General features: G+C 44.3%; 1 protein-coding gene across 1 annotated transcript in view; it reads right to left on the reverse strand.

Moving 5' to 3' along the window:
• Positions 1-6602: 6602 nt before the first annotated feature.
• Positions 6603-24646, reverse strand: part of LOC133378940 (uncharacterized) — a 44198-nt gene continuing 26154 nt past the window's right edge. Inside the window, 13 exon segments of the mRNA XM_061613553.1 lie at positions 6603-8361; positions 10260-10386; positions 10617-10696; positions 10992-11073; positions 11325-11748; positions 14514-14629; positions 14946-15057; positions 17797-18757; positions 22747-22873; positions 23108-23190; positions 23398-23479; positions 23774-23884; positions 23924-24197. Of these exon segments, the coding sequence (XP_061469537.1) occupies positions 6914-8361; positions 10260-10386; positions 10617-10696; positions 10992-11073; positions 11325-11748; positions 14514-14629; positions 14946-15057; positions 17797-18757; positions 22747-22873; positions 23108-23190; positions 23398-23479; positions 23774-23884; positions 23924-24197 (4027 nt within the window). The 3' untranslated portion in view covers positions 6603-6913.

A 24646-nucleotide genomic window follows, 5' to 3' on the forward strand; every position in this document is an offset into this window, starting at 1 on the left:
AGACCTCAAGACAGCGAGCCTGATGGTCGTGCGTCCATAACTTCTGCCCTTACCTGTCTGTGAGACAACCACCTTGATACACCTTTGCAAAACCCAACCTCATCTACTTTGTAGGTGGCTCCTGGTCTCCGAAATCCTAATGGTCGATTGATTGCTGGCTATGCCGTTTGCTCAGTAACAAGATAAAAGTGTGAAGCATTCACTGGAAGCACAAATAGGAGGTCAAAAACCAGAATGCTGGAAAGATGTAGCTTTATTCTGTGCACAGAGGCACCATTGATTTCTTGTATATAAAAAAAGAAGAAATTTCTGTGTAAAATATGCTAAAGCCCAACGCATTTCAGCTTGTGCAGTCAAGCCTTCATCAGGGGCTAAAATACAAAATATTGGATATTTTTAAAAAAAACATACTAACAACTTAAACACACACATTCATTTCTGGAAGGACACAGTTACAGAAATGTTGCAGCCAAATGTTGCTTTCATTAATCTCAGAATATAGTTACAAAACTCTAACAACTTAAATACATACTAACAACTTAAACACACACATTTTCATTTCTGGAAGGACACAGTTACAGAAATGTTGCAGCCAAATGTTGCTTTCATTAATCTCAGAATATAGTTGCAAAACTCTAACAACTTAAATACATATCTAATTCTAAAAAAACACAATTACAGAAATAATATTGCAGTCAATATTGCTTCAATATTTTCAAAATATACTTACAAAATTAAACTCTTCAGTAACATATTAAGACAAACTTTTTCTGGTATTTTCCTTATCGCTGTTGTCATGTAAAGCAAACTGAACCCAAATTCAAAGAAATATAGAACTCTGCAGCATGCAATGAGTTGAACCTGCTTGATAATTACTTCACCACACCTGACTTAAGTTGACTGTGTTTGTTCTGAATTAGAGTAGAGGTAACATGTTGAATTCCTCATTTAACCCATTAGGAATCATAGTATCTAATTCCAAAATCCAATATAGTTCTCTACACAATAAATTGTCTATGTTTTTTCCAAAAACCTTTTCCAAAACCCAAAACTTGTATTCTGTTATAGAATGAGGGGCGCCATTCTGGTTTTTATGCCAGTATGGAAGGCTTACACCAGGAGCTCCATTTGAAGACACACCTTTCGGACTGTACAGGCGAGAAGCCCTATTATTGAAACTGAGTTGGCCTCTACCTATTACTTTTATTGTTTAGCCTTTTGATGTTTTATATTGTTTTTGCTTTTGTACGTCGCTCAGAGTGGCTGGGTATCCAGCCAGATGGGCAACTAATAAATTGAATCAATCAATCAATCAATCAATAAACTTTGGAAACAAAGAGGCTTCCACACTTCCTCTGGTTCCCCTATCAAGAATGGGCCTTATGTGTGTGCTCTTCTAGATGCCCTTCTGTTGCCTAAAGCTATTGCGGTTGTGAAATGCGTAGCTCCCCAAACCTCTCATGATGAAGTTACACATTGAAATGCCTTGGCTGATTCAGCAGCTAAGAACCCTTTCTTCTCCTCAGGCTGCGCATTCTCGTGTCCTCATTGAGCAGCCTCCATTGACCTCCCTTGAGGACCTCACGAAGGTTTAAGGAACTGCAGCAGAGACTGAAAAACATTCACGGAGTGTTGCTGGGTGCATTTTGCATCCTGACCATCTCTGGCACTCCTTGGATGGTCGCCTGGTTTTGCTTCAGGTGTTACTCCTATATTTTGCTCGCATGCGCATTCCATTCCTGGGCAAGGTCTTGGAACGGGTGGTTGCTGGCCAGCTCCAGGCGCTATTGGATGAAACTGATTATCTAGATCCATTTCAATCGGGTTTTAGGCCCGGTTTTGGCACTGAGACAGCCTTGGTCGCCCTGTACGATGACCTATGTCGGGAAAGAGACAGAGGGAGTGTAACTCTGTTGATTCTCCTTGATCTCTCAGCGGCTTTTGATACCATCGACCATGGTATCCTTCTGGAGAGGCTCGCGGAGTTGGGAGTTGGAGGTACTGCTTGGCAGTGGTTCCGCTCCTACTTGGCGGGTCGTCTCCAGAAGGTAGTGCTTGGGGAACATTGCTCGACACCGCGGGCTCTCCAATATGGGGTCCCGCAGGGGTCAGTTTTGTCCCCCCTGCTTTTTAATATCTACATGAAGCCGTTGGGAGAGGTCATCAGGAGTTTTGGAGTGCGTTGTCATCAGTATGCTGATGACACGCAGCTCTACTTCTCCTTTTCATCTTCTTCAGGTGAGGCTGTCGATTTGCTGAACCGTTGCCTGGCCTCGACAATGGACTGGATGAGAGTTAACAAACTGAAGCTCAATCCAGACAAGACTGAGATGCTGTTGGTGGACGGGTTCTCTGATCGGATGGTGGATATATACCCTGTCCTGGACGGGGTTACACTCCCCCTAAAGGACCGGGTTCGTAGTCTGGGAGTCTTTTTAGACTCTTCCCTCTCACTTGAGGCTCAAGTAGCCTCGGTGGTTAGGAATGCGTTTTACCAACTTCGGTTGGTAGCCCAGCTACGTCCCTATTTGAGTAAAGAGGACCTTACATCAGTGGTACATGCTCTGGTAACCTCACGTTTGGATTACTGTAATGCGCTTTACGTAGGGCTACCTTTGAAGACAGTTCGGAAGCTACAACTAGTGCAAAATGCGGCGGCCAGATTGCTGACAAGGACCAAGCGGTCCGAGCATATAACACCTGTTCTGGCCAGCTTGCACTGGTTGCCAATATGTTTCCGGGCTAGATTCAAAGTGTTGGTATTAACCTATAAAGCCTTATACGGTGCGGGACCACGATACCTTGCGGAACGCCTCTTCCGATATGAACCGGCCCGTGCACTACGTTCTGCTATGAAGGCCCTCCTCCGGGTTCCAACTCACAGGGAGGCCCGGAGGGTGATGACAAGATCTAGGGCCTTCTCAGTGGTGGCCCCCGAACTATGGAACAGTCTCCCTGAGGAAGTACGCCTGGCGCCGACTCTGCTTTCCTTCCGGCGCCAGGTCAAAACCTTCCTATTCTCTGAAGCATTTTAAGTTACATTGATCTAATTTTAATAATGTTTATTGTATTGTTGATTGTATTTTAATATTATTTTGTTATTCATTGTATTTTTATACTATTTTATGTTCACCGCCCAGAGAGCTATCGCTAGTCGGGTGGTATATAAATTTAATAAATAAATAAATAAAATAATAATAATAACAGCTAGAGTCATTGCTGAAGGAGCAACATATTGTAATCAGTCTGATTTTACATCAAACTGCAGTTTCAGATTCAACTGTTAATGCACCCAAAATAGAAACAGAACATAACCTCCAATTTGAAACACAAAAGGCTGTCTTCACCATCATATGACACTGACCAATAAAAAGACTTTGAAATTAATAAAAATAAATTTGACACAGATTTCTAGGATGAATAATGAGGGAAATAAAATTTTCTGGTTTAGATTCTCTGTAGAAACATTAGTAACACAGGAAAGAAGCAAAGTAAGAAGAACACCAACAAACATACAAAAATATAATTCTCCATCTTTGGAGAGCAGGTTTTGCCACCGCTCACCATATGCTCAGAGGCAAATTTGTAGGGCAGTCCAGTATCTCAGAGGAGGTCAGGTCTCCTGCTTCTCTGGTGCATTCACTATAGCTGCCCAATTTCCCTGCTTTTTAAAGTTTGATAGAAATATCTGTGGGCTATAAGTATGTTCTTAAACCGCAAGGGTTTTTTTGCCTATTAGTGAATTTCCCTGCTTTTTAATACTGGAGGTAAGAAATGGGATCATGTGCAAGTTTGCTGAGAATGGATTGATCATTTGCTTGCTTATTGAGTTCAGTGGGATTTATTCCCCTGCAATCATGCTTAGGATGGGTGAAACTGACCACAGGGGATGGGGAAGGGAGGAAGAGGAGGAGGGAGGGGTGGAAAGGCAGAGGGGAGGACTGATGGGAGCAGGCAGGAGGGGAGGGGAGAAGGAAAGATGTGATCATTTGCATGTTTATTGAGTTCAGTGGGATTTACTCCCATGCAATCATGCTTAGGATATGTAACTGACCAGGGGAGGGGAGGGACAGAGGGGTGAAGTGGGCAGGGGAGGAGGAAGAAGGAAGAGGGGAGGGCAGGAGGAAGGGAGAGGAAAGGGGAAGGAGGGCAAAGGCAGATCTGATCATTTGCATGATTATTGAGTTCAGTCGGATTTACTCCTATGCAATCATGCTTAAGACAGGTAAAATTGGCCATGGGGAGGAAGAAGGGGAGGGAGAGGAGGGGGAAGGATGGGATTGGAAGGGGAGGGAGGGTCAAAGGAAAGGGGAGGGAAGGGGCAAGAGGGAGGGGATAGGAGGGAGAAGGGAGGGTGGGTTTGGTTATTTGCATACTTTTTGAGTTCAATGGGATTTATCTCTGTGCAATCATGTTTGAAAATGGAAATGAACTGCCTTCAAGTCGACTGGACTTATGGCGACCCTTTGAATAGGGTTTCCATGGTAAGCGGTATTCAGAGGTGGTTTTCCATTGCCTTCCTCCGAGGTGAGAGGCAGTGACTGGCCCAAGGTCACCCAGTGTGCTTCATGGCTGTGTGGAGATTCAAACCCTGGTCTCCCAGGTCGTAGTCCAACACTGACCTGGGGGAGGGGCAGGGAGGGGGGAGGGGAGATTGGGTGAGTAGGCACTGGGCAGAAGGGAAACTCCTTTTCTTTCTAAAAGGAAAACATTGTGAACAGTATCATTGCTTTTCAGCGTTTCCCCCACCTTTTTATTCTACAGAAGGCACATGTAGCCTCCCTCTAGGACTGCCAGGTTCAGGGCCTGAGACTGATCCTGTATCTTTAGGAGAAGAGAATGTCAGCCAAGTGCAGATGTTCTTGCAACTCTGTAATGGGAAAAACCACAAGGTGGAATTCTCCCTTCCCCTTGCACAACTTTTATAGATACAGAAGACCTCTTGGTTGCCAGGCCTGGCCTCCCAGAGGCCTTCTGTATCTTTAAAAGTTGGGCAGGGGGAAGGGAGAATTCCACCTTGTGGTTTTTCCCATTACAATGTTGCAAGAATACCTGCACTTTGCTGACTTTCTCTTCTCCTAAAGATACAGGATCAGCCTCAGACCTTGAACCTGGCAACCCTACCTCCCACCCAAATTTAAAACAAAAGTGTCCCTGGCCACATCCACATCAGGCCTCTATTACGCTTTAGACAATCATTTATTTATTTATTGTATTTATATACCGCCCCATAGCCGAAGCTCTCTGGGCAGTTTACAATAACTAAAAACATTAAAAACAAATATACAAATTTAAAAACACATCTTTTAAAAACAATTTAAAACAGTATCATGGCTTCTCTCAAAGCCATGGCTCAAAGCCAATGATGGCTTTTCCCAAAGAATCCTGGGAAGTGTAGTTAGTGAAGGGTGCTGAGAGTTGCTAGGAGACGCCCTGTTCTCCTCACAGACCTTCAATCAGAGTGGCTGACTGTTAAACCACTCTGGCCACTGGGCCTCTGTCAGGGGAATAGGAGTCTCCTCTCAGCACCCTTCACAAACTACACTTCCCAGGATTCTCTGGGGGAAGCCATGACTGTCTCAAGTGAAATCAAGTCTGGTGTGGGTGTGGCTCCCTGATTAGCCAAGCCCAGCAGCTGTGAGGCTTTTAGAACACTGACAGTTGGTTCTTACTGAGCATGCCCGACACTATCATTGGGTTCCAGCCAAAATTTCTTAAATTAATTAAAAATCAGCCAGGCATTTTTTTAACTTTTAAACTGGAGAAGATGAAGGTCAGAGTATGGGGCAAAGTTAGCATTAGGATTACAGGTACTCTGTGAACATGGCTGATTTTCAATGAATTTCAACAGATTAGGAGAACTCTGAGAGAAAAAAGTCCAAAAGAGCTCTGGGTTTTCTCTCTCTCTTTTTAGACTTTGAACTCTGTTCTCTCTGAAGTTTGGTAAGGTTTTGTTCTGAAATGAGTTTATGGGCAGCAACAGAATGGCATGCGGGTTATTTTCAATTTAACATTGCGGAATATGAAAAATGCACGCTGGCTATACTATACAGCCACTCTTGTGGCTGTATAATAAGGATTATTCTTCCTAGCATATAACCTTTGAGATAAACCCAGTGATGGGGCCCATGTCTTCCTCTGAAGATGGGTGTCTGGATGGTTGACAGCTCTCTGATAACAGCTCGAAAGAAGCTATAATTTGGATTACCCCCCATTCCTATCTGTTGGAGGACCAGGTGCTTAGTCTCCAAAATATGTTTTAGTGGATTGTGCTTGATGAGATGCATTCACACTAAGTGTTGTTGTCTCCCCTGGATTAGTACTTCTTCCCTGACCACCATAAGCTCTAGAAACTTGAGGTCCATTCTGGGCATGAATTATTTTTTTAAAAAAAATACAAGTTTCTCCAATATGTCAGATTTGCAAAAAAGGGTGGTAAAAATAATATGTGGGTTGCACCCAACTTTCTGCTCAGAGTAGATGCATTAAAATTAATGGACATGACAAACTTAGGCCTCTTAATATTAATGGTTCACAGCTGTTTCTGGTTCCACCTCAACTGAAGAGAATGCAAACAGCAGCAGCAACCAGTCAGCGGCAGATTCAGTTAGTTTCTTTATTTTAGGATTTTCTCAGGATTGGGAAAATCCGAATTCTCTCTACAAAGAAAGGGTGGATGGGTTCTGGGTGAGGACAGTGTTGTGTGAAAACAGGGGTAGGGACCAGGATCACACAGAGGAAGGTCAGGATCTCTTCTCTAACATCCCAGTCTCCACAGGCCTCCAAAACACCCACAGGCAACAGGTTAGCAACCCCCGTTCTACACTCATAACATTGTTTCCCCTTTCTGAATTCTTTCATGACAATAGAGACTTGTGCTACTCCTGAAATTTGTTACACATTCCTAGCAATTCTATGGTTTCTGCTCAGTGTGAATGCTTTGATGCAAAGTCAGAGAGGAATTTCTACTGAAGCCCTTTCCACATTCCAGGCATTTATATGGCTTCTCCCCAGTGTGAATTGTTTGATGGGAAGTGAGTTGGGTTTTCCAGCTGAAGCTCATCCCACATTCAAGGCATTTATATGGTTTCTCCCCAGTATGAATTCTTTGATGCAAAGTGAAAGAGAAATTTCTACTGAAGCCCTTTCCGCATTCCAGGCATTTATATGGCTTCTCCCCAGTATGAGTTGTTTGATGGGAAGTGAGTTGGTGTTTCCAGCTGAAGCTCTTTCCGCATTCCAGGCATTTATATGGTTTCTCCCCGGTGTGAATACTTTGATGGGAAATGAGTTGGGTGTTCCAGCTAAAGCTGTTTCCACACTCTAAGCACTTATATGGTTTCTCTCCCGTGTGAATTCTTTGATGGGAAGTCAGATGTATCTTCTGACGGAAGCTCTTTTCACATTCTATGCACTTATATGGTTTCTCTCCGGTGTGAATAGTTAGATGGGAAGTGAGTTGGGTTTTCCAGCTAAAGCTCTTTCCACATTCCAAGCATTTATATGGTTTCTCCCCGGTGTGAATACTTTGATGGGAAGTGAGTTGGTTTTTGCAGCTGAAGCTCTTTCCACATTCTAAGCATTTATATGGTTTCTCCCCAGTGTGAATTCTTTGATGGGAAGTCAGATGTATCTTTTGACGGAAACCCTTTCCACATTCCAGGCATTTATATGGTTTCTCCCCAGTGTGAATTCTTTGATGGGCCTTGAGATTTTCCTTCCAGCTGAAGCTTTTTCCACATCCTAAGCATATATATGGTTTCTCCCCAGTGTGAATTCTTTGATGGGAAGTCAGATTGGTCTTGCACCTGAAGCTTTTTCCACATTCTAAGTATTGATATGGTTTCACCCCGGTGTGAATTGTTTGATGATTAGTGAGAGATATCTTGTGACTGAAGGTCTTTCCACATTCCAAGCATTTATATGGTTTCTCCCCAGTGTGAATTCTTTGATGGGCAGTGAGGATTAGCTTCCACCTGAAGCATTTTCCACTTTCTAAGCATTGATATGGTTTCTCCCCAATGTGAATTCTTTGATGATTAATGAGAGAGATCTTATGACTGAAGGTCTTTCCACATTCCAAGCATTTATATACTTTCTCTCCTTTGTGGTTTTTGGAGCGGGCTTTGCAGTTTCTTTTAGAATTGAGACATTTCCAATAACCAAAATATTTACTACTTTTGTTTCTTTTATCTGCAGTTATATGGTAGTCACTGGCCTGAAAAGCAGAAGATTTAGTCCTCCTCTTCTCTTCTGCTTCAGTTTTCATTCTCTGCTCTTTGCTCTTTTCAGATCTGTCTCTTAACCACGCCGCTTTCCCACATAGTTCTCTCTTGTTCTTGGCTTCTGACTCGTCACCGTCTGCAATGAAGAGAGAAAGTGGTAAGAGAGTGAGGGAAGAAATGGACCCTCAAATCATTGAACAATCCCAGTAAGCAGGTGTCATAAAGGAAGATGTGAAAGGATTTCGGTGGGAGAATGATCTTAACCCAGGTTGAATAGTCTCTGTGATTTAGCATTCATTGACAATTGGAGGGCCATAGATTGCTGGATTTGGACAGTGGAGATCTGGGTTCAGATCCCAGTCAGAGCTGAATCTCATTGGGTGATCTTGGGCCAATCACCCTCTTTCAGCCTAGCCTACAACGTTGTACAGGCAAATAGAGCCATCAAAGGTATTCTCTTCTGAAGTGTTTGGAGCAAAGAAATGAGAAGATAAAAAGGGGAGGCCTCATGGCAGAGCAAGTCATTGTTATGCAGAAGGTCGCAAGGTTAGTCCACAGCTTCAGCAGGTAAAGGACCACAGAAGGAGCCCTCAGGTGTGCTAGGCATTGGAGGAATGCTGCCACTCAGAGCAGACAATCCTGGACTAGTTGGGCTATGACTATGGTAGGGCTGTTGAGTCAGGCTTCTGGGACTCTAAGATGGTTCTTATCTGTGTTTGCATTTATTGTGACACTTTATGTTTCCTCGTTCTGATTGATATATTGTTGTTTTGATTATATTGTGATTTTAACAACTTGTACCGATATCTTAATTATTTTTTTACTCCTTGTGAAGTTTTGACAGTGGAAAGTGGAGATATACATGGTTTAAATGCCACCCCAGGCTCCTTCTGGGAGGAAGGGCAGGATATAAATCTAATATATAAACAGATTTAGGCAAATCCTACTAGGCTTGAAGAAAAGGGCTTGAAATGCTGAAATTTTAAAGTGTGGGAATATGCTCTGTGTGCATGTTCACATACCCATAGGTAGACAAACAGCAGGAGGGGTGGCCCTGTACTAGTCAAGTCCATTCTCGTACAAGGGTTCCTCCTCCCCCCTCCAAAAAAAAGACAGGCTGCAAATCTTGTGCTAGTAGGAAAAAGGGAACTTCAAATGTTGCAATACAGGAAATGTGCAGATGTAGGGTTGGATTTTCTTACTGGTTGAGTCCCTTTCCTTATAACAAGGGTAGCCAACGTGGTGCACTCCACTGATTGTTGGACTCCCACTCCCACCAACCTGAGTCAGCATGGACAATGGTCACCATTGATAGGAGTGAGAGTCCTACAATCTCTGAAGGACACCATGTTGGCTACCCCTAGAAAGTAACCCCCCTGCTCCAAAATAGTGCTATACACTGTCAGAGCTCTGTTCAGGTCTAGGGAAGCTTTGGACTTGTCTTCCCAAAGGCCAGAATGCCAAATTTTGTGCCTTGTGGGTATATTAGAAACCAAAATGCAGCCCAGCTATGCTGTGTTAGCACATGAGGCAACATTTTAGTGAGAAATTCCAGAGAATTGCATTTAAAGAAATATTTTAGGGGCAGAGGAATAGAGAAAAATGAAAAGTGGGTTCTGAGAGAGCATATTTGAACTCCTGATCAGATGTTTGCGGGAAGGCGAAAAACCTCACATATTTGTGGGAATTTAAGCCTAATAAAAGCCTGCCTGTTTTTTGAGATGGAATGTTGTTTGGCCCAATGATAAAATGCCCTCCATCTCTAATTTCTGTTGACTTTGGCCAACCAGAAAATGACCGAGAGGCTTGTTCCAGCTCCCTAACAGATGTAAAAAATCTCAACTGATCTGGACAGCATAAAACACTTGGGCCATTGTCTAGAAAATACAGTAGATAGCTGCCCATTAAATGTTTACTGCAGAGGGGTAAGAATCCCAGATGAATTAAGTGGCACCACCTCAGAAGACTCAGGGTCATTACATGAAGGAATATTGAGTTTCAGAACAGATATTAGGATCCAACAGGGGGCCTTACCAAGACAGGACAGAGTCCCACAAATCTCCTCCATGACTTCGTTATGCAAAACTCTCTGGTCAGGATCCAGCAGAGCCCACTCCTCTTCTGTGAAATACACAGCCACATCCTCCAAGGACACGGGACCCTGAAAGTCAAGAAAGCATTACCTCCTCATAGAAAACGTGAAGATGATCTACTACCTGCATTCAAAAGTTAGTTCAGGTGAGGTGACTGGTCATTATTCTCAGGACAGAATAATGTTGAGGGCAGCTTCGCGAGAAGCTTTAAGAAATTCATTCAGACCCAGGGAGATGAACAGGGGACAGAAGCACCCAGGCTGCCCCCAGACTCTTCCCCTGCTGAGTCTTCCCCTACCTGATCTGGGGCAATAGCAACAGCTTCTCCACCACAAAGAGGAGATGGTTTAGTAGGTCTTGCGGACATCATTCCATCACCTGTGAGAAACAAAATGGGCTCAGAAGCCATTATTATATCCTTGTGTCCGAGCTAAAGCGATTATATCTCTAAGTGCACAAGGGTCTTATCAGTTGAGTGAGTTTCAGATGTTTATTTTGAGTTTATATTTCTATTGTGTAATACATCATCTCTCCCCATTTGAGCTCTTCCATAAATCAAAGCGCTAGTTCCTACGTACAAAATCTTGACATGATAAATGTAGGAACATTTCTGAGCTGTGAAAAAGGCCGGAAACAAGATTAAAGAGAGGAGCCAAATAGGAGCCATCCTTACCCAGCAGCCTGTGCCTGGGGTCCAATGGAGTCCTCTCTGTCTCAGGGAAATCAGTTCTTATTTCAGCATACAGACCCTTTTCCTGAAACAGCATAATAAGAACTCAAGTCATATAACGGGGAGCAAGATTAGAAGAGGACTGACGGAGGCAAAACCCAGAGGGGTACTGGATATCAGGGGTAGCCAAGGTGGTGCCCTCCACAGGTTGCTGTACTGCAACCTGCATCAGGACTAGGCAATGTGATAAATGGTCAGCGATGATGGGAGTTTTACTTCAACAACATCTGGAGGGCACCACGTTGGCAGTCCTTGGTCTAGATGAAGCCCACCCACCTGCTGCTCTGCCTGCTTCTCATCCTCTGCCCGGCTCAGGAGGAAACCTTCTGCTAGGGCCACCGCCTCGGAACTGGTCTTTGTTCCACATTCCCTCACCCAGCTCTCCAGCTCTGGTGGAAGGACAGCCAGGAACTGCTCCAGGATCACCAGGTCCAGGATCTGGTTCTTTGTGTGTTGCTGTGGCTTCAGCCACTCACGGCAAAGAAGGTGGAGTCGGCTGCAAGCCTCTCGGGGCCCCTCAGCCTCCTGGTAGCGGAAATGCCGGAACTGCTGGCGCTGCACATCTGAGCTGAGGGAATTCTCCCCCAAGATCTTCTGCACATTTCCCCCCAGGAATTCCTCCCCATGGGTCTCAGTCTTGATGGAATCAGGGCCTCTTCTAACTTCAGGGTCAACTGAGTCTTGCTGTTCCATCTTTGATCTGTGGGGGGAAAGATGCAGCCTCTGTCCTGCTGGTCTGTCTCTTGGAACTCTGCCCACCCCCAACCCCCATGCACTCACCCTCTCCCAGCCTTTCACTGCAACCCCCATGCATTCTCTTACTTATGTCTTTTTTGGAATTGTTTCCTGGGTTCTGAGGCCCTATACAGAAAGAGACCCACTTATTGTATGACCCAAACTAAATGGGGAACCCCACGCCTAGGCAATGGCTGGCGGGGCAGAAAAGGTTCGGGTAAGCATCCTTGAATGTGATCATTCTTCCTACCATATAACCTTTGAGATAAACCCAGTGATGGGGCCCATGTCTTCCTTTGAAGAGGGTGTCTGGATGGTTGGCAGATCTCTGATAGCAGCTCGAAAGGAGCTGTAATCCTGATTACCCCCATGCCTATTTAAGAACAAACAAGCAAAAGGAGAGACTTTTTTAGGGGAAGGGCAGCAGCTCAGTGATAGAGCGGCTGCTTTGCTTGCAGAAGGTCCCAGTTTCAATCGCCAGTATCTCCAGACAGGGCTGCAAAAGACTCCCTGCCTGTAATTCTTGAGAGACTCTGCCAGTCAGTGCAGACAATACTGAAATAGAGGGATCAATGATCTGACTCAGTATATGTTGGAATATGTGGTTCAACTCGAATTGGTGGGTTGAGGCTGCATGGGGTTAAAAGGGTAGCTAGAGAGGAGACCTCTTGGTTGCTAGGCTAATACCTGTCCTTTGATCTCCTGCTGACTCTCCCTTCCTGCTAGACTGATGTGCTTAGGATGTTGACCACATCTCCTTCCTCGTCCTCCTTTCTCTTGAGAGGGAGAGCAGACATCTTCTCTTTGTCTCTCCCTCTCCTCCAACCATGAGGGCAAACACTAGGCTTAGTGTTTGCATCTCCAACTTAGCTAATTAGAGCTCTTTCCTATCAAGTATGTACTTCCAGAATAGTTTTCTTATTTTAAAGCTTAAAGTCTCTGCCTGACTAATTCCAGGGAAGGTGTAATATTTAGCAAAGATTCAAATACACAAAGCTCACTCAGATGCTCAAATACCTAATTTTGCTACTCTGCAACAGTATAAAGCAACTTCCTATGTTCTCTGACTTATCTCTATGACCTTTCCAGGCCTCTGCTGGAAGATGCCAATGTTTTCCAATGTTGCTGTTTAATGTTTAATTAAATGCAATGTTTAATTAAAATACTGGAACTCCACAGTTCCTGGAGTTGATGGCCTGGTTGTGGTAAGGATCGCCCATAAATCAGAATCAGCTTGAAGGCAGTCCATTTCATTTCAACTTTGCCCTCATCCCAGCCAGCACGAGTGACGGGGTAACTGAGGCAAGTGGTGGCTGAGCTGTCCTATAAGCATTTGAATTGCTGTCTCCACCTATTTACCCTTTTAATACAACAGTTTTTTCCACTTTCAGTCGGGGTCTCCTGAAGTTGATTCCTTTGATTAAAAGGTTGCTACTTTCTGAGTAGCATTTTCTGTTCTTGTTACATGCCTTCAAGTTAATTACTACTTATGGAGACCCTATGAATTGGCTGCCTCCAAGAGCATCTGTTGTGAACCACCCTGTTCAGATCTTGTAAGTTCAGGTCTGTGTCTTCCTTGATGGAATCAATCAATCTCTTGTTTGGCCTTCCTCTTTTTCTGCTCCCTTCTGTTTTTCCCAGCATTATTGTCTTTTCTAGTGAATCATGTCTTCTCATTATGTGTCCAGAGTATGATAACCTCAGTTTCATCATTTTAGCTTCTCGTTATAGTTCTGGTTTAATTTGTTCTAACACCCAATTATTTGTCTTTTTCGCAGTCCATGGTATGGGCAAAGCTCTCCTCCCACATTTTCTATTCACCGATAAAAGATCTCTTCTGCATCCCAGGGGTTGCCACTCTGGATGGGCCATGCGTGTCAGCCAAGAGGAGTGATAACACCAGTTCGTATGTGAGCAACGGGGGCATTCAAAGACCTACTTTCTATCCCTCCTCACTGAAACTTGTGTCTTGGCCTTGCAAAGAAGAGAGGGAAGGAAAATCCTCCCTTCCCCGATTTGGATGTATCAGCTGAACAGGCCTTCTATGCAGTCCTCACCTGTGGCCCTGGGAAAACCCTTCAACCAAATGTGCAAAGGGGAAGGAGACTGATCAGATTTCATAGGGAGGCTCAGATGCCATGCTTGGGGAAAACAGCAGCTACTTTCTCCCAAGTGAAAAGCCAGGAAAGGGGGTTTGGACACAGGTACTTTTGCTCTGGGGAATACAGCCCCCCGCCCTGGAATTCCCTGCCTTTCTAGGAATCATGTCATTTAACACACTAAGGTCTGGTATACTGCTTCTGTATATAGAAGCTCCACTTCCCACCCAAAAGTACTCCCGTCACATACACCACCCACCTGCAATATGACCGCTGCCCCCCTCCCATTTAATTCATGGTACCAAGGCCTTGCCTATCTTTCCCCCCCGTTTTATTTCCTTTGACCATCGGTTATTGCGCAGACTTGGCGGATGTTGTGATGGGGGATCCTGCAAGGGTCAGCTGAAGACAGGCCACCTCCTTACGGGGTGAGGGTCTCCCGTGCTATTGCTCCAGCCTTTTCTCTCCCTTCATCGGCTGGCCCTGCAATCTGGGGCATCTCCCCACGTACACAAAGGGGTCTCCTAATCCCCCTCCTCGATCCCCTGCCTTGCAGTTCCTCCTCTGCAGTTGCCCCAGAGGGACTCCCCTTCGCCCCAATGCACAACGGGGTAAGGGAGGCTTACCATACCCCAGAAGGGGCCACCGATGCAAGAGCCCTTGGAGGAGAGACAGGGGGCCGCGCCGCTTGTCTCGAATGGAAGAACCAGACAGGAAGTGACGTCGGAGGGAGAGGAGGAGCTTTTCCTATGAAAGGCACAGACACTCTTCCATGCTTCTTTCTCTTTCCTCTCTAGGAATGTGGTTTCGTTTATCTTATGCAGCCTGATGATGTCCCAAAGCGGGAGCCAGGAAGGAAAGAGGTATTGCAACGAACAGAGGAAGACAGGGAGCTCCTGCTCTGTACTGGGGCAGAGCACTGGGGTCGATCTAACTCAGTGCTGTCTGCACTGGCCGGCAGCAGCTCTCCAGGGTTTCCAGCAGGGAGTCTCTCCCAGCCCTACCTAGAGATGGCATTAGCGATTGAACCTGGGACCTTCTGCATGCCAAGCAACTGCTCTACCCACTGAGCCACCTGCAGCCCCTCCCTGGGGCTTTGGCCTCTCCTCAAGACTTCCCACCCCTGAATAGCTTGAGGGAGCTGGCAGAGAAGGCTCTGAGCTGGAGCTGTTTCCCTGAGAAGGGAAGACGGGAGGGTATTGGTGACTCTATTTGAAGGCCAAGTCAGTTCAGGTACTTTTGTCAGCTAGAGAAAATTAAGTTCAAACAGGGGGGGAAACCAGCCCTCTGTGCAAAGGCAAGAGAATCGGGCCTAGCGTATGGCTTTGCTAGGAAATCCAAAAAGATGCTCTGAAAGCCTGAAACACCGTCTGCCTTCGTATTGAGGGATGACCCTGCCCTTAAATCTCAATTTGATGCAATGACGGTCCTGCCAAGGGGAATTAATAAAAGGGAGGGATCTCTAATTCCATCTTCTAACTTAGTCCACTGAGCCAGGCAACGTTGAACGCCTAGCCATGAAGATGTAAGCAATAACAAGACCAAAGAATAATAAAAGGTTCCATATTGAACTCAAAATTGGAAAAGACAAGACACTGAAATGGATTGTTCCACCTATTCTTAAAATCATTTATTTATTTCTTAGATTTATATCCTGCCCTTCCTCCATTTATAAATAAATAAATAAATATCTGTTAATTTTCTCTCTTATTCGCGGGAGGATAACAATTCTGTCTTGAAGAAGTAAGTCCTTGTTGTGCTTCTCTAGTCGATAAGAATATTTTTATATATGCAGATGCTTTTAGAAAGCGATTTCTTAGTTGTACAATACTGTGTCAACCATCTAGGACTATTATGCTACAAACATATAAATAATACCCAATCTTTACACTTACCACAATTAAAACTTTCACACAAATATCTTGACTTCCCAAAATATAAAAATATATATTGAATCTGAGACTATTTTTACAGATGATTCATCCTGATAAAATTATGAATTACATGATGTTATACTTAGGAAGATAGCTCAACCTTCTGAATGAGTGTTTGGATTTACAGAGTTTAAACTGGTAATGGTAGATGCAGATCTTGCCCTTGGTAACGAGACATATGGATCTCTTCTATGGCTAAAGAATTTAGCTTTTCTGGAGTATGTTTCCAGTCTACAGAATGCATAGCTAATGGGGCTTCCATGCTGTTGGTACGATTAGAAGATTGATAAATGGTGAACCTGTTCAAAATGAATTTCCTTCCACCTTTAGGATGAATGTCCTGTTTTACTTGTAATGCTTGTGGAGCAGCAGCATGAACATTTCCCACATGTAAAGTTTCCGCTAGTGGTAGATCTACTCCTGTAACTATATAAATCAGAATGGATTGCCTTATCTTTAACAGTGGCTGCTCTGCAAAAGCCTTTAACTAAAGGATCCTGACATGCAGATATATCTTTAATTAAATGTCAGTATTTACATAGCATACATTTTGCAGCAGGAGACATGGTGCTATACTCAACAGACCCAAATACCTTATTGGTAGAAGTCTTTCTTTTATTTTCTAGAACAGAGATTCCCAAACTGTGGTCTGTGGACTACAACTGGTCCGCAAGCTTCATGCTGGTGGTCTGCGGCGTATCTGTGAAGAACGATGGGAGCAGCAGCTCGAGGGGAGGTAGAGGATTTCCTGGCCTGCTACTTCGTATATAAATTGTGCCGTCTACTTCCCATCCGCCCTCGACTAATGCATCCAAGCTCAGAGGAAGGCAATGGTAAACCACCTCTGAATATCTCTTCCCACGAAAACCCTATGAATAGAGTATCCAAAATGTAACACTAGAGATAGTGCTGGAAGATGAGACCCCCAGGTCAGAAGGCACTCAACGAGCTTGTTGTTGTTGTTATGTGCCTTCAAGTCGATTACAACTTATGGCGACCCTATGAATCAGCGACCTCCAAGAGCATCTGTCATGAACCACCCTGCTCAGATCTTGTAAGTTCAGGCCTGTGGCTTCCTTTATGGAATCAATCCATCTCTTGTTTGGCCTTCCTCTTTTTCTACTCCCTGCTGTTTTTCCCAGCATTATTGTCTTTTCTAGTGAATCATGTCTTCTCATGATGTGTCCAAAGCATGATATCCTCAGTTTCATCATTTTAGCTTCTAGTGACAGTTCTGGTTTAATTTGTTCTAACACCCAATTATTTGTCTTTTTCGCAGTCCATGGTATGCACAAAGCTCTCCTCCAGCACCACATTTCAAATGAGTTGATTTTTCTCTTATCTGCCTTTTTCACTGTCCAACTTTCACAACCATACATAGAGATCGGGAAAACCATGGTCTGAATGATCCTGACTTTAGTGTTCAGTGATACATCTTTGCATTTGAGGACCTTTTCTAGTTCTCTCACAGCTGCCCTCCCCAGTCCTAGCCTTCTTCTGATTTCTTGACTATTGTCTCCATTTTGGTTAATGACTGTGCTGAGGTATTGATAATCCTTGACAAGATCAATATCCTCATTGTCAACTGTAAAGTTACATAAATCTTCTGTTGCCATTACTTTAGTCTTCTTGACGTTTAGCTGTAGACCTGCTTTTGTGCTTTCCTCTTTAACTTTCATAAGTATTTGTTTCAAATCATTACTAGTTTCTGCTAGTAGTATGGTATCATCTGCATATCTTAAATTATTGATATTTCTCCCTCCAATTTTCACACCTCCTTCAGCTTGGTCCAATTCTGCTTTGTGTATGATATGTTCTGCGTATAGATTAAATAAATAGGGTAATAAAATACACCCGATTATTTTAACCCTTATGAAATCAGGCAGACGGATGCTTGGAAAGAGGCCTTACAGAGAACAGAGGAAGACGGGGAGCTCCTGCCCTGTACTGAGTCAGAGCACTGGGGTCCATCTAGGTCACTGCTGTCTGCACTTGCTGGCAGCAGTTCTCCAGGGTTTCAGATAAGGAGTCTCTCCGAGAGCTACCTGGAAATGCCATTGAGGACTGAACCTGGGACCTTCTGCATGAAATCTTTCATGACAATAGAGACTTATGCTCTTTCTGAAGCTCTTTCCACATTCCTAACAGTTCTATGGTTTCTCCCCTGTGTGAATTCTTTGATGCAAAGTGAGAGAGAAATTTCTAGTGAAGCCCTTTCCACATTCCAGGCATTTATATGGCTTCTCCCCGGTGTGAATTGTTTGATGGGAAGTCAGATATCTCTTCTGACGGAAGCTCTTCCCACATTCTAAGCACTTATATGGTTTCTCCCCTGTGTGAATACTTTGATAGGAAGAAAGGGTAGAACAATCCCTGAAGCTTTTTCCACATTTTAAGCACTTATATGGTTTCTCCCCAGTATGAATTCTTTGATGGGAAGTGAGTAGTCGTTTCATGATGAAGCTCTTTCCACATTCTAAGCACTTATATGCTTTCTCTCCGGTGTGAATTCTTTGATGGGAAGTCAGATGTGCCTTCCGACGGAAGCTCTTTCCACATTCTAAACAGTCATATGGTTTCTCCCCGGTGTGAATTCTTTGATGGGCAGTGAGTATGCTTTTCCAGCTGAAGCTCTTTCCACATTCCTGGCATTTATACAGTTTCTCCCTTTTCTGGTTTTTGTAGTGGGCTTTACATTTTCTTTTAGAATTGAGACTTTCCCAACAACGACAATATTTATTTCTTTTTCTTCCTTGATCTGTTTTTTCTCGGATGGCACTTTTATGGTAGCCACTGCCCTGAGAAGCGCAAGATTTATTCCCCCTTCTCTCTTCTGTTTCAGGTTTCCTTCTCTGCTCTTCCCTCTTTTCAGATCTGTCTCTTTCCAGTCTCTCTTTCCCACATAGTTCTTCCTTCCTCTTGGCTATCCACTTGTCATCTTCTGTAAGAGAGAAACTGATAAGACCATGAGGGAAGAAATTGACCCTCAAATCACTGAACAATCCCAAAAAACCTTTGTGATAAACCAAGTATTGATGGGATTTAGATGGGAGATGGATCTTACCCAGATTAAATAATCTCGGTTGTCTGGCATTCACTGACAGTTGGAGTGATACAGACTGTCAGATTTGGACCATGGTGATCTGGGTTCACCTCCCAGTCAGAGGTTAATCCCATTGGGTGGTCCTGGGCCAATCACTCTCATTCAGCCTAGCCTACGAAGTTGTACAGGTAAATAAAGCAACTGCAGATATTCTCTTCTGAACTCTGGAGCAAGTGAAGTGAGAAAATGAAAAGGGGAGGCTCCATCCTTCAGTGGCAGAGAAAGTCCATTGCAAGGAGAAGGTCCCAAGGTGAATCCCCCACTTCAGCAGTTAAAGCACCTCAGAAAGAACCCTCAGATGTGCTGCCAGTCAGAGCAAGTATTCCTGGATTAGTTGGCCAATGACTATGGCAGGGCTGCTGAGTCAGACCTCTGGGATTCTAACATTGTTCTCGTCCGTATGTGTATTTCTTGCGACTCTAAAAGTTTCTTTGTGCTGATTCATGTACTGCTGTTTTGATTGTGTTGTGATTCTAGCATCTTGTACTGACCTCTAACAATTTCTTTATACTCCTTGTGAATTTTTGTTCAGAATAAAATGGAGATGTACATGTTTTAGATCAATAAAAATAGACAAATTGTCTTTTTCAAAAAGAACAGAAGGAATAAAAAGGGAGATGGACTCGCGCTATATGTTAAAAAATATATATCCCTGCACAGAAATACAGGAAGATGAGCTTGGTAGCTCCACTGAGAGTATCTGGATTAAAATTAATGGGGCAAGTAATAAAAGGAATGTGGTGCTTGGAGTCTACTGTCGACAAGCCAATCAAGGACAAGACGAGAATGTATCTTAATGGCCTACTAATGCAGGCAAACCGCTTAGTTTACAGTGCGCTCAGGAGCATGTCAGATTAGAGATGCGACGGAAGGGTTGCCATCACTCATCAAGCCCACCAATAGGTATCCCTTTCTCCTCATCCATATGGGAACAAACGATACTGCCAAACGGAGCTATGAAGAAATCATGTCAGACTTTGAAGCTGTGGGAAGGAAACTCAAGGACTTTGGGGCTCAGATAGTTTTTTCATCCATCCTTCCAGTACATAGCAGAGGAGTAGAAAGGGAAATAAAAATGTATGAATGAATGGCTATGAAGGTGGTGCCGACATGAGAGATTTGGATTCTGGGACCATGAGCTACGTTTCCTGGAAGATGGACTGCTGTCAAGTGATGGGTTGCATCTCACAAGGACTGGGAAGGCCACAAAGGAAGAGTACAAGCAGTATCAAGGAACTGCAGAGATGGCGTCAGGAAGGCTAAAGCTGAGAATGAGCTGAGGCTAGCGAGGGATGCTAAAAGCAACAAAAAAGCTTTCTTCAGGTACGTCCGTGGTAAAACACAGAGAAAAGAAATGGTGGCACAGCTACTCAATGAGGATGGCAAAATGACAACAGATGAGAAAGAAAAGGCAGAAGTGCTCAGTTCCTACTTTGGCTCAGTCTTCTCCCAAAAAAGGGTCAACACTCCCCCCCCAGGAAACATGAAGTAGAAAGGGCAGGATTGGAGCTTGAGATTGATAGACAAATGGTCAAGGAATACCTAATCACTTTGGATGAGTTCAAATCGGCAGGGCCCGATAAACTGCATCCTAGAGTATTGAAAGAACTGGCTGAAGAACTCTCAGAACCACTGTCATCAATCCCTGGAAAAACTGGAGCAGATTATAAAGCAGTCAATCTGTAAGCACCTTGAAAGCAATGCAGTGATTACTAGGAGCCAACATGGATTTATGAAGAACAAATCCTGCCAAACTAATCTTATCTCATTTTTTGATTGGGTAACATCCCTTGTAAACTGTGGGAATGCTGTGGACATAATATATCTTGACTTCAGCAAAGCTTTTGACCAAGTGTCCCATGATATGCTGATTAGCAAGCTAGCTAAATGTGGGCTGGATGGAACAAATATCAGCTGGATGCACAGTTGGCTCCAGAATCGTAGAGTGCTTATCAATGGTTCCTTCTCAAAGTGCGCAAAAGTAACAAGTGGGGTACCACAGGGCTCGGTCCTGGGCCCAATGCTCTTCAACATTTTTATTATCGACTTGGATGAGGAGGTACAGAGAATCCTTATCAAATTTGCAGATGATACAAAATTGAAGGGTATAGCAAATACTGTGGAAGACAGAAACAAAATTCAAAGGGACCTTGATAGGCTGGAGCATTGGGCTGATAAATGCAAAGATCTACACTTAGGAAAAAGAAACCAAATGCACAATTCTAAGATGGAGGATACTTGACTCAGCAATACTATTGTCATTGATCAGAACCTGAATATCAGCCAACAGTGCGATATGGTTGCAAAAAAGGAAAACGCTAAATTAAGTTGCATTAACAGAAGTATAGTTTCCAAATCACGTGAAGTATTAGTTCCCCACTATTCAGCACTGGTTAGGCCTCATCTTGAGTACTGTGTCCACTTCGGATCTCCGCATTTCAAGAAGGATGCAGACAAACTGGAACATATTCAGAGGATGACAACAAGGATGATCAGGGGACTGGAAACAAAGCCCTGTGAAGAGAGACTGAAAGAACTGGGCATGTTTAGCCTGGAGAAGAGAAGACTGAGGGGAGATATGATAGCACTCTTCAAGTACATGAAAGGTTGTCACACAGAGGAGGGCTGGGATCTCTTCTCAATCATCCCAGAATGCAGGACACAGAATAATGGGCTCAAGTTGCAGGAAACCAGATTTCGACTGGATATCAGGAAAAACTTCCTAACTGTTAGAGCAATATGAGTTAGAGGAGTAGTGGGCTCTCTAACACTGGAGACATTCAAGAGGCAGCTGGACAGCCATCTGTCGGAAATGCTTTGATTTGGATTCCTGCATTGAGCAGAGCGTTGGACTCAATGGCCTTGTAGGCTCCTTCCAACTCTACTATTCTATGATTCTATGATAGGGAAGGCTTTTCTTATCATCTGAGTCCTTTTCCCTATAACAACGTGGTGCTTTCCAGAGCCTGTTGTGTAATCCCATTCCCTCAGCTCAAATCAGCATGGACAATGCTCACCACTTATGGGAGTGATAGTCCAGCAATCTGTGGAGCACACCTTGATGGCTATCTCAGTCTTAAAATGGCCTTCCTCTCCCCCAAATAGTAGGATGCACTGCCACCACTCTGCTCCAGGTCTAGGAAAAAGGATAATCTAAGAGGGAAGCTTTTGATGTGTCTTCCCAAAGCCCAGAATGCCCAGTGTTGCACCTAGTGGGCTATGTTAGAAACTCAAATGGAGCTCAGCTATGCTGTGTTAGCACTTGGGGAAACATTTTAGTGAGAAATTGCAGTGAATTGGACCATTGTTTAGAAGGGCACAATTAGAGCTCTGTGTTCAGAGAGAATAGATGGCTGTCCATACAAGGTTATCTGCAGAAGATAAAGAATCCCAGCTGAAATAGGTGGCAGTACATCAGAATATTTGGGTTCATTAAATATAGAAATATGGAATTGGAAAACAGATATTATGACCGATACCATGGACCACGAGAAAGACAAATAATTGGGTGTTAGAACAAATTAAACCAGAACTATCATTAGAAGCTAACATGAAACTGAGGTTATCATACTTTGGACACTTAAAGAGAAGACATGATTCACTAGAAAAAACAATAATGCTGGGGAAAACAGTAGGGAGTAGAAAAAGAGGAAGACCAAACAAGAGATGGATTGATTCCATAAAGGAAGCCACAGACCTGAACTTACAAGATCTGAACAGGGTGGTTCATGACAGGTGCTACTGGAGGTTGTCGATTCATAGATTCGCCATAAGTCATGATCGACTTGATGGAACATAACAAATTACGACCAAACAGGGGGCCTTACCAAGACAGGACAGAGTCCCACAAATCCCCTCCATGACTTCGCTATGCAGAGCTCTCTGGTTAGGATTCAACAAAGTCCACTCCTCTTCCGTGAACTGCACACCCACATCCTCCAAAGACACTGGATCCTGAAAGAAAAACAATACATTTTGTCATCACAGAAAGCATAAAGATTATCTCCTACCTACATGCAAAACGTAGTTAAGGTGAGGTGGCTGGTCATTGTTCTAAGGATAGAAACCTTCTCACAGATTTTGTTGAGAATGGAGACACAAAGAGGAGGGGGGAAATTCATTCAGACCCAGGGAGAGGAACAGGGGATAGGGCCCTCAGCCTCTGTCACTTCTGAGTCTTTCCCCTACCTGATGTGGGGCGATAGCAACAGCTTCTCCTCCACCAGAAAGGGGATATGATTTAGTAGGTCTTGCTGACATGATTCCATCACCTGTGAAAAAGAAAATGGGCCCCAACTCTATAGTATACAGTATGCTATTCTCAGAGGTTAAACCATATAGGTAAAACTGTGGAAAGGTCTTATCAGCTTATCAGTAAAAAATCACAAAATCAGTAGGAACATTTCTGGGCTGTGGAATAGGCTGGAGACAAGAGTAATGGAGTCAAAATCATGGACACACACCCCATTCATCCTTACCCAGAAGCCTCTTCCTGGTGTCCGATGGAGTCCTCTCTGCCTCAGGGAAATCCATTCCTATTTCTGCATAGAGACCCTTTTCCTGAAAAGCATAATAAGAACTCAAGTCATATAATGGGGAGCAGAATTAAAAAAGGAGTGTCAGAGGCAAAACCCAGAGGAGTATTTGATGTAGAAAAGGAAGGATAGAGGCAAACCCCTTAAGAGATACTTGATATCGGGGTAGCCAACGTGGTGCCCTTCAGATGGGAGTGGACTCCAATTCACATCAGCCCCAGCCAATACCATGAATGGCCAACGATTATAGGACATTTACTTCAACAACATCTGGAAGGCACCAAGTTGGCTGACCCTGGTCTGGATGAAGCCCTCTCACCTGCCACTCTTCCTGCTTCTCATCCTCTGCCCGACTCAGGAGGAAATCTTCTGCCAGGGCCACCGCCTGGGAACTGGTCTCTGCTCCACACTCCCTCACCCAGCTCTCCATCTCCAGGGGAAGGACAGCCAGGAACTGCTCCAGGATCACCAGGTCCAGGATCTGGTTCTTTGGGTGTCGCTCCGGCTTCAGCCACTCACGGCAAAGAAGGTGGAGTCGGCTGCAAGCCTCTCGGGGCCCCTCAGCTGCCTGGTAGCGGAAACACCGGAACTGCTGGCGCTGCACATCTGAGCTGAGGGGGTTCTCCTCCAAGATCTTCTGCACGTTTCCCCCACAGAATTCCTCTGCATGGGTCTCAGTCTTGAGTGCATCAGGGCCAAGTCCGGCTTCAGGAGTAGCTGAGTCTTGCAGTTCCATCTTTGATCTGTGGGTAAGAAGATGCAGCATCTGTCTTGCTGATCTGTCCCTTGCAACTCTGACCCCTCCATGCACACATCCTCTCCTGGCCTCTCACTCAGTCCTCCTCCCTTCTGTGCTTTTGGGAATTGTTTTCTGCCTTCTGAGGCCACGTTCAGAAGGAGCAGGTCCATTATTTTATGAGCAAAGCCAAATAGGGATCACTATGCCTTACTTTGAAGATCGGCCCCTGGACAGTTTGACAGCAGCTCCAAAGGGCCCCAGGGACCAGTGTCATCCTCATTACCATCTTATTCTTAATTAAAAACTAGCTAAACAAGCTTTCAGGGGATGGGCTGTAGCTCAAGTGGTAGAGCAGCTGCTTTGTACACAGAAGGCCTCACTTTGAATCTCCAGGTAGGGCTGGAAAAGACTCCTTGCCTGTAATTCTGGAGAGACTCTGCCAGTCAGTGCGGA

This window comes from Rhineura floridana, chromosome 3 (genome assembly GCF_030035675.1).
Source record: "Rhineura floridana isolate rRhiFlo1 chromosome 3, rRhiFlo1.hap2, whole genome shotgun sequence".
In the NCBI taxonomy this organism is placed as follows: Eukaryota; Metazoa; Chordata; class Lepidosauria; order Squamata; family Rhineuridae; genus Rhineura; species Rhineura floridana.